The sequence below is a fragment of the Eucyclogobius newberryi genome, unplaced genomic scaffold (assembly GCF_026437365.1).
Source record: "Eucyclogobius newberryi isolate DKJ021-1_F unplaced genomic scaffold, fEucNew1.0.hap1 SCAF_19, whole genome shotgun sequence".
Classification (NCBI taxonomy): domain Eukaryota; kingdom Metazoa; phylum Chordata; class Actinopteri; order Gobiiformes; family Gobiidae; genus Eucyclogobius; species Eucyclogobius newberryi.
Window position 1 is genome coordinate 19,897,594 of NW_027315823.1, and position 18,634 is coordinate 19,916,227.

Here is an 18,634-nt window from a genome sequence, read left to right on the forward strand (position 1 = left end):
CAAGCACAAAAATTGATTTGGCCTTTCGCTCCGCAACCTTGAGCACCACCAACCTTCGAAATACCTAAAGGGGGACAAACATCTGAAGAGAAGGGGGAGAGGAGCGCTTAACAGAGGACTGTTAAAATGCAATACACAGAGTGTCCAAGGAAGCAGGGAAGAAGTGAAATTAAACAGATATGACAAGTCAACAAACACAGCTGAAGTGTGTATTTTCACTGACGGATCAAAATCTGGCTCCTGCTCTCTCACTGGATATGGTATGTTGCCTAACCTACAACTGACCTTTTATGTCAAACATACTCAAAATATATTCAAACACTCACTGCTTTATTCTTGTCTTTTTTTGTTTCATTAATCCACCAACCACCCCTAATTTCAGAGCACTAGATTCTGATGCGTCAAATCAGGCTGATTTGAATGTGAGGCCCCAAGCCTACAGTGGGACAAATGTAAGAGGAATTAGCAAACTGAACAAATGGTGAGGCGAGGTGGGAATGGTGATGTAAAGAGTGATAATAGGACATGAACAGTGATTTTAAATTTAACCTTGAGCTGAGCCCCTTTGAAAGTGTTCACTTCTAAAATTAAAAGCTTTGAAATGTTGAAAGAATATAGGAACAGGACTTTTTTAGGTATTTAAGCATAGGGAAATATTATAACCAAGACATTAAGCAAAGCAATGACATTTATAACACTTGACTAAAACTTCACGACCCTAATGATCCAAGACTGGACTGACATAGTAATAAACATTGGGCACAGAAAGAAAATAACATTCAGACTTAATCTAAATGGTACGTTTATGTTGATCACCGTGTGTCGTATCTTTTCTGGATGTCGCTTGTTAGGCCCGAGTGCCAAGCTGGCAAGAGGCCTAGTAGTCCCGTAAGGCCGTGTGAAGCACGGCTGCGAAAGTGCGCACGAAATCGAGCGCAAAGCGCTCGCCCACTTCCAAAGCACTCACTAACGCACTCCTCCACTCATACACGCCCCGTGCATACTGATTAGTAGAAGGAAAATGGAACATTACCTTTGTGAACGGGCAAAGCCCGTGCAAAAGTGCGCACTAAACGAGCACTTTACATTGGGACACGAATATGTTCCCCATCTCTTGCGTGTTCCGTGCATATAAGCATGTAATGCAAAAATTTAACATTATTACTGTATAGAGGGCCAAAAACAAAAGTGGGCAGAGCCCACTCAAAATTAACGAAAGTACCCGTCAGTGACCAGGGACCCACACCATGAGGAAAATGTATAGTTTATGATATTTGAAAATTAGGAAACATTGTTTTCGCATCGGAATATTCTTCTTCTTTCTTTCTTCTCGGGACCAACCCCCCTATTTTTCACCCAGTAAACATTGACGAAAAGTCACAAAAATGTTCACACCTCTAAAAATCGTGCCTCTCTACATTCTGGCTATTTTCCTTTTCTAAAATAAAAAATTGGCGCGTCAGCGCCCCCAAATGTACCAAAAATGCATCGTAGAATCATGAAATTTGGCGCAGAGGTAGATGGTGACAAGAGAAGTAAAAAATATTATTACGGCAACGCCGTCCACCCAAACAAATGTCGGCCATATTGGTTCAAAACTGGCTAAGCATGACTCAGGAGTTTTTCCAAACGTCGTACTTTTACGAACTCCTCCCAGGGCGTTGGCTCTAAAAAGCTGAAATTTGGTGAAAATGGTACTGAGGAGTGGGACATCAAAAGTTATCCAAATTACATTGATACCTCTCACGGTCTCTGTGCGGCGAAGCCGCAAACTGTAGCTAGAATTTCAGAAATCTCCCAAATTTAAAATTTGCTGCCGTTTGCGCAGATAAAGTCCGAATTGCGTCAAATTAGAATCAGTTGTTAAACTCTTTGGCCTAAACCTACTTGAGGTGAAATAAATTAATTTGGAGCCACAGCGCCCCCTACAGATTTTATATGGAGGTTAAATATTTAGTTTTGCGAAATTATATGAAATTTGACACACAACTCAATTTTGGCATCTCCATCAAAAAAGTCAATGAGACCCATGTCATAATTGTTATGGCTTTGCCGTAGCGATGATCAAAACCTCCCATGTTATTCCAAAGGGGGAAATCGCCAGTTTACATTTGTTTACACTTTAGACTTTTAACAAACTCCTCCCTGGGCGTTAGCCCTATTAACCTGAAATTTGGTGAAACTCATCTTCAGGGGTGGACCATCAAAAGTTATCCACATTTGACACCGTGACTTGTCACGGTGTCTGTGCGTGCACATGACGGTGCATGTGTCGGTGCACATTTTGCCAATAATTCAAAATAAAATAGCTTTTTGAATGGTAGAACAAAGGGGAGAAGATGTGACAGCGTCACAGATTCAGCAGTAGGCGTAATAAATGGACAATTGGGGCGCGTTAGCGCCCCCCTCCTCTTGCGGGGTGGCAGAGGCGTGGCGAGGGCCGATCATTGCTGCTTGCGGCTATATCTTTTCCTTATTTCCTTCACTTCCTCCCTCTATGTCGAGTGCCATGTCATTTTTTGTAATTTTTTAATACCTTTAAAAACTGAAAAAAAGAAGAAGAAAATATTCTATTAATTTTGACATGTTCTATTAAGTGGATTAAACAGGATCAAAATGCTTGCGCTAGTTGGAAAACTGAACTATGGTCTGGTTATTATTTAATAACTTTAGAAACATTTGGCCGTCTTTCTGATACTACCATTTCCAAACTATATCCAAAACATAACTTCTCATTACGAGCTTCAAGCAGTAGGTTAGGGTTAGGAGGGCATCATCAAAAGAGCACGTTAACAAAAGAATGGTGAAGAGAAAAGGTGCTCGGGCAAACAATGTGTGTGAATAACTGGGTCAGACAGAATGGAAGTGGAAAAATAATTATCAGGGAAAAACGTCAGATACAAACTAAAAAAAAAAACCTACATTGAAAGTGCTTTATTCACACCAGGCTGACAACTGGCCCACTTGTACTTTTTTTAAGTACTGCAGAAAATAGAAGCTAATTTACAATCAGGATCTATTGACACGTTGTGTGCCAGGAGGGTTAACTTGACTACAATTACTCCAGTTCAATCACTATTACACTTACCAAAGAGAGTTTAAATGGCTGCTCCGTTCTGTTCTTAAAATTCACAAGTCATTAAGCTTGTGTTCATAGTGATATTTACTGTAATGTTATTGAATTGGACAGATTGAGGGAGAAACGACCATGGCAGAGATGAGGAAAAAGACAAACCAGAAAAATATAGGAGGAAGAGGTATAATTTAGAGCAAGCCAGGAATAAAGCGTGGGCAGCTCGACAAAAGGGGATGAAGAGGAATTACTTTTCTGTGAATGTAAAGAGGGAAGGCTAAGAATCAGGGCAGACAGTAAAAGATAAATGGAATTAAGAAAAGTGGGCAGAGGTGTGAATAGGCAGGATTAGGCCAACAAAAGAGCGAGCAAAGAATGAACAGGCTAATGAGGAAGTGGAAACGGGCAAGTAATGGTCGGGAAGATTCAACTACAGTCTCCCAATTAACATACAAAACTCCATGTGTTATGCAGAATTGGCCATTGTGGTACAATTAAAAAAGGGCATATTGGGCATATTGTTGAGTGTAATTGAATGCATTACAAGTGTTAAGAGCATGGACTTTTTTTTTTTTAGCTTTTTATTGTTTAGAGGCATTCACTTTGTATTCGGGTTGTCAAGTACCAATAAGAACAGTTTTAGGATGATCTTGGGCTTCATCTGCACTAGTATAAACATAATAAAATACAGAAAACACTCATATTTTGTGTTGAAAAAGACATTCTATTGTCTACAGGAGCATTTTTATCATTGCTGGTATCAACGACGGCCAAAATATGAACATCACGGTATTCTTGGAGCCGGATCGCAATTTCAATTTTAACACAATTCATTTACACCAAGTATCTTTATATTGCCATCTGCGTCTAAAAGTTCACACTCAGAGCATTGTAGAGGCTGACCAATGGGAGGAGTGGTTGGAAAAGTGTCTTTCTTTGGTCATAGAGCTGATCATAGAGAGACAATTTGTGAAGGCTATTCCTTAGAATCAAAATCTAGTTTAAAATTGTAGTATTATGACATTACTTTACATGCTTAAATGCTGTCTGTGTCTTTTCTAGCGGTGTTGTGTCAGGGGGCTATTGACTACAATATTGTTCAATTATAATTTAACTTTCCAATGAGGTTTAAAACTATGAACAACAATCAGAGTTGCATTTTTGTAAAAGATATATATATAAAAAACAAAAAAACAGTACACACCTTGACAATATCACCGAGGTAGACACCCTCCATTTTGTTTGGCACCTTCATTCGGAAGATCCGCCCCACTACCGCTGAGGAATCTGGGAAGGCAGTGGGTGCAGCAGCATTCTGCTGGGCCACAACAGGTCCCGGTGTCCTGACATCTTCTGTTGCTTCTTGGAAACCCCGCAGGAGCGAGGAGTGCATCGAAGACTCCAGCTCCATCCCTCGTCTGTCCTGTTCTCCACCGGCGTCTATTATCACCATATCATTCATCTGCACATCTGCGACCACTGGGGTTAACCATCCTGTCACGACCAGCAGAAAGCCCAACATCAAAGCTCTAGTCCTGGGTAGTGTCATGCTAAGGCCGCTCTTTGCCCAAAGGCATTCAATACTTGGTTTATTGTGCATTCTTCCCCTTTTGTTAGCCCGTTTCTAACAAATAAAAAAGTTGATGTCCACGTCACGGGGCTGTTGAGGGAGTGCATGCACCCAAGGGAGGTTAAACAACACCCTCCTTTCAGAGCCCCCGCTCTTCTTTCTCCACCCCTTCTTCAGTTGAAAAGCTCTTCTGCTTGCTTGCCTGGCGCCAGTCAAGAATTGGTCAGCCTGCCTGTCCCACCTTCTCCTCCTCTTTTGTCCTCCGTTGGCTTTATACGGCCTATTCCGTTTGGTCTTTTGTGCTCCACCCTCAGAGGCTTAGGGTTCTCATTGTGCCAGTCACTTTTAAGATCTGTGAAGAGAGAGAGAAAAAACATAGTTAGAACTATCTGCAAATAAAAAAAGGACATTTAAAATGCAACAAAAAGTCTGAACAGAAAAAAGTCCATTGTAAACCTGCTTATACTGTTGTCCCCAAATACATTGTTGACAAATTGGCAATATTGTGATGTGGAGAGTCGTTTCAGGCATTTTGGCTCTTTGACCACAGGCTTTTTCCCACGTCAATTTCAAATTGCTCATTGGTAAGCAAGTCCCCAACTTCTTGTCACATAATGAAAACCAGAGAGAGAGAGAGAGGACTGGGAGAGAGAAGTACTGACAGGATTGTGAAAAGAGGGACTAAGATGGATGGGCGTAGGACGAAAGTGAAGGTGAAATATGGTGGGACCTTGGATTAGCCAACAATGACTAACCAGTGAAAGCCTCCCTGGAAGCTGAAAAGACTGCATGCCTTTTTCTTTGTGAGCGGGGTCAAACTGAGTGTGTGTAGGTGTGTGTGTTGTGGGGTAACCATCAGAACAGAAAGAGTAGGAGACTACAGTCCAGAGTAGTGTGTGTTGAGAGTAGAACTTGGGGTTTGTTTTTCATAGAGCTCCTTCATGAAAGAGTGGATCCCCTTCTGTGCAAGTGTGTGTGTCAATAATTTCCCTTGAGGATTTTGCCAGAGATGAAAAGAAAGAAGGCACAGGAGAGAGATCCCTATGGTGACTACATTTTCCTTGGCAGCATATGCCCAGTCAAGAAAATAAAGACGATGCAAAAATTCATGACATGAACAGCACCGGAGTTCCCAAGTCGATTTTCAACTTTTAAACAATACAAAATATACAATTGTATTATGGTAAATATTTGTTTATGAAGATTTACATTTAATCTTAATACTTATTATTTTCCTTTTATATTTCTCCTCACACTATTCAGAGTTGCACCAAGAAGTCCAAGATGGCTGCCAGAGATAAGATTTATCCTTTTCATGTTGACTACCTTCAACTGCAGCGCCAAGGGCAACATCACTCCAACTTTACTTCTCCCATTATGGATATTTTTGCTGTTCATTCCATCATCTGCTTGTTCTTTTTATTCAGGTTTGAGCTCACTTCTACCCCAACCTTAAACTCTAAGACAAACTTCTAAAAGCCCAAGGCCATTTTTAAATGTTCCCCCTTGCTCGCAGTTCCATATACCAGAGCTTGCTGGAGTGACATTTGGTTTCAGGTTTCCGTTATATACAACACTTTAAGGACTTTTTCCCCATTCAAAAGATATAATTGTTAAAGGCGCAATGGACAATTTTTCGGCGATTTGAGAACGCAGGCTGAAGTGCGCATGCGCACTCCCCCGTGCGGACTGATACAACACACACGTGCGTTTGTTTATTAGCGCAACGGAGCGCATCGCATCGCTCGTCTCCCGTAGATTTCTGTCCACTTCTGCGTCAGCTCGAACTGTCTTTCTCCGTCTTCATTTTGCCCCGTACACTGAGGGAACTATATTATGATAGATCCATGCGCTTAGGCATGCGGAAACGTGGGGACGAGCCTGACGCGGCTGCAGGTGAGCGGTAGGTGCGTTTTATGATTGATACGTGGCAGGACAAATGATTTATCCACGCCACGAGGAAATATGATAAAAAAAATTGCTGAAAAAAATCGTCCATTCCACCTTTGAGCTTTATGGTAACAGTCCTAATGTTCATTTTCATCATTCTGAAAACCATGGATAAGTTTGACATAGTGAGGGATTGTCACCTTGACTGAGGCATTTCTGCTGCAAGTTCCTAGTAGAAAACCAGACAATCTTAAAACAACACAGTAGCACAATAAAAAATCAACAGCTCTCTGCGAGGGATTGGACACTTTGATCATAACATCAACCACTAGAATGGTAACGTCTAAACCAGGTTCAGTCCGTTTGATACAGAAGCATTTTTTTATTGAATTAAACGAGCTTTGTAAATGAGAACTGAGAAATGTATGCAAACTACAGAAACAATCCAAATGAAGATGTCACCAAACAGAACATTATCAGGTATGATTACTGTCACAACTAACTGTATTCAAACAAAATCATAAAGCTTTTATTTTATAGCAGCAAAGTGACCCAAAGCTACTATCTCACTACAACTATAATATTATTCCATGTGCTGTGACCAGGTGGAACGGCCATTTTGTGTCAAGTATTGGTAGCTGGTTGCATCAGTTGAAACATGTTAACTGTGGTGACACCTTTGTTCCAGCCAGACACTGTACAATGCCCCAAGTGACTCGCTCGGTCAAAGCTTTTCAAGATCTTTTACTGCCGAGATGTGGTGATGGGCCCTTATGGGAATTCACTGCTTGACAATTTCCCACATCCTGAATGCACTTCGTTTTTGTGGGCTGGAAGGGGGGCGAAAGTAAAACACTAGAAAAATAAGCTGCAAAAACATGCAGTTGGATAGTATTAGGCCGTTTAAAGCAGGAATACTGATCAATAATAATTTATTTGAACATTTTCTGGGTAAAAAGCATAACCACAATCAAATATACATGATTACAATTACGATATTATTTCATATTTAAATTATTTATTTAAAACGTTATAAAAATAGGTGATAAATAGATAAATAGCATTAGCAAATAAGTTTTAAACATTTCAAAAGCGATTAGATGATTAGATGAGTGGCTTTGCTCCAGGTGTTAAGGCGCAGAACACGTCCCAATATCTTTTAGACAGTGTGTAATTAATAGTTTCTTTGATTACACTCTTTTTGTCATTGCCATGTTTGTGTAGTAATCACTATTAAATCAACTACACAGTCCTATATGTTCAAAAGTGTAATGGTAAAATGAGCCAAAACCCATACTGTCGGGACTGTTAAGTATCAACACGGATATAAATACATTGGAAGGCACGACACCCGCGTCCCTAAGTCACTGTGTACTCGGGTTGCGAGGACATCTTAAAAAAGAACAGTTAACAGGACACCATTTTTACTGCAGCTCTTCCTCTGGAGATGACTGAATGGACTGGAAGTGAGCCACGCAAACGCTGGCAGCATGACAACGGATGTTATGAGAGTAAAGGTGAACGGGGTCTAGGGAATGAGACGGCGCGGTAAATGTGGCAATGAAATGGGGTTAAAAGATATTTTGTTATCAGTTGCAATAATATAATACAAAAACTGCTCCAGTAGCCCAGTTCAAAAGCTTTGGTTTAGTCAAATAGGGTTGATGACTCACGTTTTTTTATATGATCGTCAAACAGTAGCAATATTTAGCAAATGTTTCTTACTCAAAGTATAGTCCTTTAAGAGACATAGACCTTGAAATATTGCAGACATATCTCTCCACTATTGGCATTCTTAAAAGTGTATTATAAGCAACAGACGAGAGGAAGGTTGGCGTTTCTAAATGTGGTGACAGGAAGTTCGCAGAATTGACAGGTGAAGTTAATGCCATGCAGAGCACAAAGACTAAAACGGCGACTTCATTGTGACCAAAATAAACTGATTTCCATGACGTGTATCCGTTTGCATGTTTAAGCCCAATTTCATTTATGCGATAGCCCGACATGAATGCTCCAATGGATGTATATTTAATTGTAATGCCAAAGAATAATACATTTGAGTATTTTCAGATGAATTAGGATTGAGAAACCAATAGAATAAGACCACAGACCATAAAGTGTCAGGATATTGCTTCACTCACTTGTGGTCGTCTGCTAAGTGATCCTGCTAGGGCAACAGAATGAGCCATATGTGGCACCATAAGGTTGGAAAAAGAGGGTCTGCGTGTCATGCCAATAGTAAGACAGCTCTGCCTAAAATACCTACAACCACCCATTAAGTTTGGAGCAATGCAAATGGTTACATTAGGGCTAGATGTTACAGGTTTGCCAGACGAGGGGGCTTAAAATGACTTCAGTTAGTACAAGGTTTCATTCTGGGAGTTTTCACACTGGGTCTTAAGGTCTGATAATTGTAGAAGATTACATTTGTGACAATTGTTTCAACACAACCTCATTTTATTTTAAGAAAGCAGACAAGAGGAAAAACTAAATCTTACAAGTGTTTAAACGCATTATAAGGAAGTTTCCGCAAAAAATATGTAAACATCACGACACCTACATTAACAGCTGCGAGTAAAAGGTCCCAGTGGACTGTTCCAGCCACTCCTCAATCACAACACTTTGATATGCGAAGTTCAAATATGCATGCGACAGCTGGAAGCAGATGTGAACCTGCCTCTTAAAACACCGAGGATTATGGGAACCTAAAGGGAGTGGGGTAGAAACAACACACTGAAAGACGGAAAAATAGAATATCACCTCACTAAAGACTGGGGGGTTCTTCCATTGAAACCCACACTAATCCAGTCCATGCACAATGTCAAACCCATTTAGGACGTGCACATGTTGGCTCATACGACCTTGACACACAGATGCATATGCATATGTATAAGACATCTGCAGTCTGTGGGAGTAATAGCAATGGAATTCAGACACCTGACATCAAATTAATTCTTAGAGAAAAGTGCAACACCAAGAATTTGCATAGAAATGATTTGAAAGACTTCAGAGAATTCATAGACCTCTAAATCATAAAAAAAGATAAATTTCTTTTTCATCAAAATGAAATATTGTGATAAAATTTTGATTAAATGCACAAAAGCAGATCCACTGACACAGACGAACCAGACTTTGTTGGTTTTGGGCTGCTTTTACGCTTTGGAGGACACATATTTCAGCTAAATTGTGTTGCACCAGCCCCAAGACAGGGGAGAGGGACTACAGGCTTCTCACATTAAATCTAACAAGTCAAGTAAAACGTGGGGCAGCCCTGAACACACTTGACATGGACGGGAGCCGGGTTGGACTTCGTGAGGATCATCTTTTATTTTAGTTCTTGGTCGAACCAAAGAAGATGGCTCCACTCTGTGCAGAGTTTGAGCCGGTGCTGTGATGACTGTTCTGTGCAGCTTGTGTTTTCTCTACACTAAGACCAATGCAGAGCAAGCTGTCTGACTCCTCCGCTAACTTTAATTCACAATTTTTACTGTTTACAGTCACTGACTTCCCTCACAGTCCGTGCCATGTTAAAGGAGCAATGCCATGTTTGTGGGGCACAAAGCATAGAACCCCCACATAAACCTAAAACATATAGAGTTAATATTAAAGACCTGCTTTCTAGCCACATGTTAAGGAATGCTATTTTGTGATACAGGTTAAGAAAGGTTCATCTAATGGACAGTCGATAGTAAATTGATAGTAAACTATGGCCTACTTATAAAGTGTAACTCTTTATTTGGCTTATAAACATGGGTACACAAATATAGCTTTAATGTATACCACAAAGAGCTTGTTGATACATTGAAAAGAAAATGTTTGTGTATTTTTATTTGCACCAGTAAAATTGTGCATTTTTGAGTATTTTGGCTAGAGGCAATCATATCTTCAATTATATAGCTATCACAAACATTATTATTCATAGCGTGATGAAACCTTTTGTCCGTACTGCCCTAATCCAGTGTTTTATTTTAAGAATCTTAATCATCAGAATATTATCTGATGATATCACAACAAGAGCACCCTGACTTCAAACCAGAGAGTATCAGGACCATTGTGTCCTGGGTACGGCTCCTATGTCCACTCCAGTCAGTCTGGCCCACTGCGATGGAAAAAGGCTTTCAGTGAAATAATGTGCCAAATCACTGTGCAACTGCAGGTTCACTGTAGGCTATAGGTAAATGTTTTTTACAAAACTACCGTCAGTTCTTAATCAAACCTAAAATAGCCTGTTGGAAAAAAGTGGTGGCTCACAGTAAATTATAGAAAAGAAAATTGTGTTGGGAAAAAAGTCTTCTCTAAATAGGGTGCATTAAGTTTAGTTTCTTCCTTGTATATATATGTTGGAATATTTAATTTTAGAAATACTGTATCACTACAACAGACCAAATGCATTTGATAATCTGGAGTGGAGATTAAATAAATCCACTTTCAAAGTGAAAACAGGAAACTCGGTCTATATAAAGTTACGTGAGGTGGACCTCCGGACCTCCCAGTGTTCTTAAAACACCATCTGATGGTTACTATTATGAAAGCAGATAAGAGTTAGCTCAACAGTCAGTAAAGACATGTCATTTATTATGTCCAAAAACAAGAGACTAATGAAAAAATAAACCCTCCCTGCACCACAGTACTGTTTCAATTAAGAATGGATCATCCACCAACAAGTGAACACAACAACATCCGGCGGTTCAAAAATATAGCTCGGAATGGGAATTGAAGTTTCCTGTTGAGTAAACGCCTCGTCTAATGCATTTACACAACGCTGTTTTGTCCCCACAAGGCTCACTCGGTTTAAGCTCTTCAGAATGAGTATGCTACCTAATTTAAGGTGAAGAAAAAATAAAATCTAAATTATCACAGTTGGGTGGCATCATGGGAATTAAGATTATTTTGCAAACGCAGCCAAACATGCGTCCACTTTGATTAGACTTGTGTTCGGAACGTCCGGGCGTCAGCGCTTTCACCAATCTTGCTTATGCCGAGGGAGAAAGTGTGAAAACACGTGTGTGTGTGTGTGTGTGTGTGTGTGTGTGTGTGTGCGTGTGTGTGTGTGTTCATTTGCGAAGTTACAGCTCATAAGGTGCAAAGCGTTCACACGTCTCAGTAGGCTAATTATAACAGTGCAACTACAGTAAAAAATTAAACATGAAAGAATTACCAATTACATCGTGACAAAAAGGAAAGAACGAGGGAATAAAATTATAGCTAAAGACTGTGTAGGCAGTCGGAGTAATTACATTTCACTCTGATATTGTGAAGTTGTTGTTTTTTCAAAGGAAAATTAGACGCATATCACAGACAATTTCCACACTCGGCCATCCATGCAATCTGTTCCTGTCATTGTATGTTTTTCCATGCATGTACACGTAGTTCCACTGAGACCACCAGCCCAGCGCTTGAGATGCAGTGACAGCTGGGGGCAGGTGGTCACGTCATGTGCGACTGCGAGAGAGGGACAGCTAGAGACGGTTGCCAGCATGACAAGAAAATGACAACACATGACCCTCTATGCGCTTGGAAGAACATGCAGAGAGCAAAGACATGGCCCTCATTTCTCTCCAACTTCTAACCCTTCTCCCCAGAGCTCAGGGGACTTCTAATCTGAGTACTTTAATCGTGGGTGATGCTTGAGTCCATGAACTTTTTACCCCAGGTATCATCCTATTCCCTCCGAGTGTGCCCTCCACGCTTTGCCTTTGACAGCTTTCATGGGAGTGAATAGCTTAATAGTGGATATATTAGAGCTGCGCCATTTACAGTTAGTAATGTTGAAATAACTAACTGTAAACTCTAAATAGGTCAACGTTCATAATAAGAAAAAAAAAAGCACTTTAACATTTAGGTTTACTTTTGAGGAATATAGACTTGAAATGAAATTAGTTATTTTTTCTTGCCCAACATGCCCAATTAGGGGTTATTGAAAACTAAAACAAAAACACTGTACTATATACTTTATTCACTGCAGAGCTGGCTGTTGGCATTGAAACAAGCCTTAACTTTTCTGCAAACTCTTATATGCAGAACATTAATTTAGGATTGAATGTATAGGCACCATATGAGGTCTGAAAGACGAAAAACATTTTAGTGAAACCTCAAAGTTTAAACAGTCATACATACTTTATACAAACTGCGGTGTGAATGTATTCCTTCCAAAATAATAAAAACAATTATTCCAGGAGCCCTTGGGTGCTTTTGCTGTGGATGAACTACTCCAATTGCCTTTGCGAGTTCTATTTACCTGCACCATGAACACTGTCTACAGAGCAACTGAGCATTTCAGATGAATCGGACTCATCTGGGGCAGCCATATTGTGGGTGCTGCTCTGATAATACTTTATCGTTCATATGGGTGCACTGCAGTGACCTAAATAGGTCTACAGGTAACACCTGGATTTGACATAAAGTTATGTTTCTGCTATATTTCTTAGAATAAGCCCATGCTATATAAACGTTATAGTTTGGCGTGTACGTTCTGTGGATGTGTCTCGCGCTGATGAGCCAGCAATGATAGCCATCTCCTTCCATTCCCCAGGTGGTGCAGGTCATCAATTTTCATCTGCGCCTGTCCTATCTGGTCACCAGGTTTATAGACATCCTGGATGCAAAAACCACCAGTCAGCAGGCTAAAAACGAACTGAAAGAAACAGCCAAGCACACAGAAATATGCAGTAAAACTTTAACTACACAAATAACTACATAGTCAGTAGAAATCTGACCAATGTTCCGAGACTTAAAAGGGTCTAGTGAGCTGACACAGAGATTCTCTTCTCTATATCAACAGTAGCTTCCTTGACTGATATGATTGACAGCCTGTGGAACGGGTTTGTAGTCATCCTGGACTAGTCTTAAAAATGTGGTTTTAAGGAACATATGCAAGTAAGAAAAAATTGTCAGATTAAATCACTTTTTTAATTTTTTTAAATTTTTTTATTAGATCAAATGTTTTTTATGGGTGTGTTGAATTAAATTGGATCGCTAAATGACTGCACTTAATTTATCACTGAAACATTCAGTAGCAAGCATAATGAAAGATGTACACAAATTTTGTGTACATCTTTCATTATGCTTGCTACTGAAGCTCAATACTAGGATCCAGTGCAAAAAAACCCACCTGTAATTTAGAAATGTATTTCAAAAAAAGACCACAAGGCAGAGGAATAACTTTAAACATGTTCACGTTTGCCAATTGCTAATGCACGTGTAACAGGGGATCTTTGGGGGCATGCCTTATTTTCCCTCCCCTTACTTTGTTCACCACCTCCAAGTGGCTCTATGGTCATTGCAGACGTCTCATCAGCGAGACACATCCTTTATCTGGCTATGATAATAGCAGGCCATAGCCGATAGCCTTCCAGCCTCAGCAATGTGACCTCTAGCTTGCTGGCAGGGTTTTAAAGGCGTTATGGCTGTTGGGACTTTTTTTTCTCTGGACTAAGGACGGCCCCCATCTGCTAAATTTATCACAGTTAAATAGAACAGTCAAGCAAGGCGCCGGCAGTGCTTGAAACAGTGTCCTTTTGCTGATATTTATCACGAGATTAAATTTCCCCCACCTCTGCGGTACTTTGTTCTGCTGTAAATAGATGTCAGGAAAAATCAAAAGTGGGGCAATAAAAGTTTGAATAGGCAACACAGACAGTGTCTGCCTTTAACACTGAGAGTGTTGTACGTAAAAGTCTTTTAAGCTCAAATGAAGAATTGGCTATTGTCAAACCAAACTTGCACTCATTTTTAGTGGCAATTTGACTTTGTAATTGTACTTTGGCATAATGACATGTATGCACTGAATATGAATATGTGGATGATGTAGACTGCGTATTGTATTTCTGTATGTATGAAATCTATTTGTTCTGTTACAATCAGGTGTGTTTACATTCATGTTGTGTCAAGTCTGCACATTAACAATCTGTCCCAATCAAAGAAAAACACTGGAGATTAAAGGTCTTTTGTGGGAGGGAGACAATATGAATATCAAGTATACTGATTTTAACATACAAAGTCTGCAAAAAAGCTAATAAAAGGGTGGACAATTTCAGAGCAATCTTACAAATATTATCAAGTGATACTTCTGTGTTTAATTCTAGCCTAGTCACTTTTAGTGTGATACTTCAACCACAGACATTTTTTTGTTATCTTATTGTATAACATTATTTTTGTGAATGTCAATGACTGCCATTTCAAAGTCATTCTAAAGAAGTTGTGTTGTCCATGGTGTGAAAGAGGCATTTTGTTGGGGTTATCTTAACAAATGTACTGGAATCCTGAAGTGAGCAAATTAGTGGAACAAAAGTATCTGACTGAAGGGTTGAAAGCGGTGAGTGACTATCTGCTGCCTAGATGCTCATCAGAGGAATTGGAAAACAGGGCCGGGAGTGCAGAAGAGACCATAATGCAGACTTGGCACTTTGCAAAGACAGTGGAGGCCTGTCAGTCTATATTGGGCTGTCAACGGTGAAAGTGGGAGCAGATGAATAGAAGTGGACAGCTTGGGATCCAGGGTAAAGAGTTGGCCAAGTTTAAAGAAAGCTTACCATTAGGCCAGAGGGAGAAAAAACCCACACATTTAAAGCATGTTTGAAAGCGGCACTGGACAGGGATTAGCAGAAATTAAATAATCAATCACCCAAGTTCGCATTTGACGTACTAAGCATCAAAGCTTGTTCAAATACGTAAAGATTAGGATTGAAAAACTTCATAACAGAACCAGAAGAATTATATTTCAGAGTAAGTACCGTATTTTCCAGACTATAAGTAGCATCTTTTTTCATAGTTTTGGCCGGGGTGCGACTTATACTTATACTATTTATACTTGTACTTATACTCTGGAGCGACTTATATGTGATATTATTTGTTATTTTCACACTTGCAACCACATTTCATACTCCAGTGCGACTTATATGTGTTTTTTTCATTCTCTATTATACATTTTTTGCGACTTGTACTCCGGTGCGACTTATAGTCCGGGGAAAATACGGTAAGTAAATTGACGTGTATCTGCAATTGAAGATTTAGTCGTTATAGTGGTCACAGCTGAAAAAATATATATTATCGTCACACTCCCATATCACTAGAGTGAGCATAAAAGTATTTGTTGTTGTGTTTGAATTTATGTAAACTAATGAGCTGCGGGTCCTAATTCAAAGTCAGACACACACAGTACGCGCTTTGCCTCACACATTACCCGTGTCTCCGTCTGAAGGGGCCGTAGGCGGACACCAAACTCGCTGCCGCTTGGTGTGATACAGCTCGCTCGCCCATGCTTTCAGCTCTGTCCACCCTGATGACTCTCTCAGCCTTTCCTCCCCCTGGTTTTCTCCGGCGTAAAAGTGGGTGACAGTGCAGCCCTGTATTTTGTGATATTGGCCAGCAAACAATGAAGATATTGGCTGTGCTGTAGTGACCCTGCGAGCATTGCAGAATAACAATGAACCAGGGAGGAGTATTTTTTGGAGAAACTTTGTAAAATACACTTGCAGAGCACACAAGCCGCATGACTGCTGTCTACAGGACAATTACAGTTGGCAATTCTCTCTGATTTGATTGGATCATTTTAAAAAAACTAACAATTTGAATAGGCAGATCTGATTATGCCAAACAATAACAGGATTTTTCTTGGCTGTGCAAATGTAGCATAACGTTCAAAGACTGCAGCCAAGCTAAAACTGAATTCATATCATTCCATTGGATCGCCACTGATTAAAGGCCAAAGCTTGCAGAGGCTGAACACCTGGTTTGAGGTGGACTTCAAGAGCAGTCTGAGCCGTGCAACAAATCCAACACAAAACTTCAAGTTCAAAACTTTAAACACAGAGCAGATGATGGAGGAGTGCCTTTATCTTGCAGATGTCCTGTTATTTGTTCCCTACAGCTCTCTTTACTCCCAGTTAACCCTATATACAAGTCACGGGGAAAAAAAAAAAAACTAAATGTAAACAGCCCAAGCCTGTGCAAACAAAGTCCAAGTATGGATACCTGAAGGACACTGGGGAAGGTTATATTTCATTGCTGCCGCCATCCGCCTCTTATGCTTTCTCACTTTCCATTAACCTGGTTTCTCTATATCTCACCTAGCTCCCCATTCGTCCTCATCTCAGAGGTTTTTTTTTTTTTCTTCTCCGCAGCCTCCAAGACCAATCAATCAAGGACATCCCATTACTACAGCCCCTGTCAGTCCCTGAAATCCTGCTCTGTCCTCTTTCTATGCCATACACGCAAATACACACCTATACACTCACACGTGTGCACAAAATGACAACCAATCCTCAGACAAATATGCTTATGAACTGCACTAAATTTCACAGGCACGTCGTCATGGGAATGTGAATCATCAACAGGCATTGGCAGACAGCAGCTCTTGTCCCTTTGAATGACTGCCCATCATAAAAGGAAAGATTGACGGATGAATGGGCGGGGTGAAAAAGTGGCTCGATGGTGTGTGGATGGGTGGGTGGAAGGGAGAATAGAGGAGTAAATGGGAGCGTGCATCACATGATGAATACATGACTCACGACATCCTCATCCGTTCAAAAGAAATTGTCTAATGCCACTTACACATTAGCATTTACGCCCCGGGATTGTTTACTTCCTGGTGCATTAGTCTGACTCTCAACAGAGTTTGAACATTGTGTTTATAAATTAAAGGGATCATGGCTTTCAACACTGGGCTTTCATTTTTTTAAATTCAAAAACAAACTTAAAAAAAATATCAATAAGCTGTGTACTCCAAGTCAAGTGCTGTTAAAATTTGTTAATGACTGACTAAGGCTATTTCAGGCTTTAGTGTGCCACTCTGGACTGTGTCACCGTTGATCAATCGACATTCCAAGTTTTGACACTTTGAGTGTGTGCAACTTGAGACTCTTGCTCGTATTTGTGTCAAACTACAGTGTATGTGCGATTGTTTACACAAAGTACACAGCCTGCGTTGTGTGGTTAAGGGGCTGTGTATTTGACCTCATCACGAACAATGTCATGTCTCAAACCTCACACACACTTTAGGAAACACACGCGGCGGCTCAGTGGTGTGAAGTGAGTCTGCTGCTGTTTGGCTGTTACATTTAACATGTCAACTTCTCTCTACTCTCATTTCCTGCGCCTGCTGTATTTGTCTACCGAATGTTTGAAAAAGCCCCGAGCCGGGTGAATGGGGCAACCCGTTAGCCTGAGTCAACACACAAAACGGAAAGAAAAGCCCATGTGACAGTCGAGTTAAAAAAATCAGTTTTGTTTCTACTAACCTCTCTCTGAAGTTCCCTTTTTTTCCCACTTCTTTGAGCCGCTCTGCAATGCGCTTGTTAAGTTAATTATTAATTACACACCATACGCATATTTTCTAAAGCAGTAACACCACATGTCAGATCAAATTTGTTGTCTTTTCATACCTCTCAGCGTTGGGTTCACATGCCAAAACAAGCGCTAAGCATTGAATTTTTAATGCAAATCTGTGAAAGACGCCGTCAACGTTATATGCCTCAAGTAAAGAGGAATACTATAAAAATCTTGTCCTAATGTTTTGTGGTTTTATCTGAGGCAGGAAGCAACACTTAATGCTTCAAAAGGGCCCCTGACTAGCACCCCCATTCAAAGGAGTCTCCATGGTGACTGCACCACTATGCTTTGACATTCTGTGGTTGTTTTGGCTGTTGTGCTAGAGCCGAATTCCTTCAGGGATGACCAAGCAACATGTGCCGACTTGTAGGCCTGTTTCCACTGCCTGAAGAGAACAATGCCATGAAAGTCTGATTCGGAAAGGAAAGTGTTCATTTAGTCTTTATTTAGTGCGTTTATATCAGCTTCAGATTTGTAAAGAAACGCACTAGTACTTTCAATCAAAGAACATATGCCACTGCTATTGGCTAATCAAAGTGCAAATGTCCTGGTATAACATGGCTGCAATAAAGTCTTCAATTCACATTTTATAGAGACACTAACAAATGATCTTTGGGATTATAAAGCCTCTGCTTAATGACAACGCAATGCAATGTGTTTAAATTTCACAGCATGTGTTACTGGTGCCATTGAAGTCATATCCCAATTAGGTCCTCTCACAGCAATAAGGCTGTTGGTGTTGCCCTGGAATTCTTTTATGGTTGACCAGACAA

General features: G+C 40.3%; 1 protein-coding gene across 1 annotated transcript in view; it reads right to left on the reverse strand.

Moving 5' to 3' along the window:
* Positions 1-18,634, reverse strand: part of dag1 (dystroglycan 1) — a 38,269-nt gene that overhangs the window by 12,430 nt on the left and 7,205 nt on the right. Inside the window, exon 2 of the mRNA XM_072452077.1 lies at positions 4,278-4,995. Within this exon, the coding sequence (XP_072308178.1) occupies positions 4,278-4,673 (396 nt within the window). The 5' untranslated portion in view covers positions 4,674-4,995. The remainder of the gene's footprint in view (positions 1-4,277; positions 4,996-18,634) is intronic.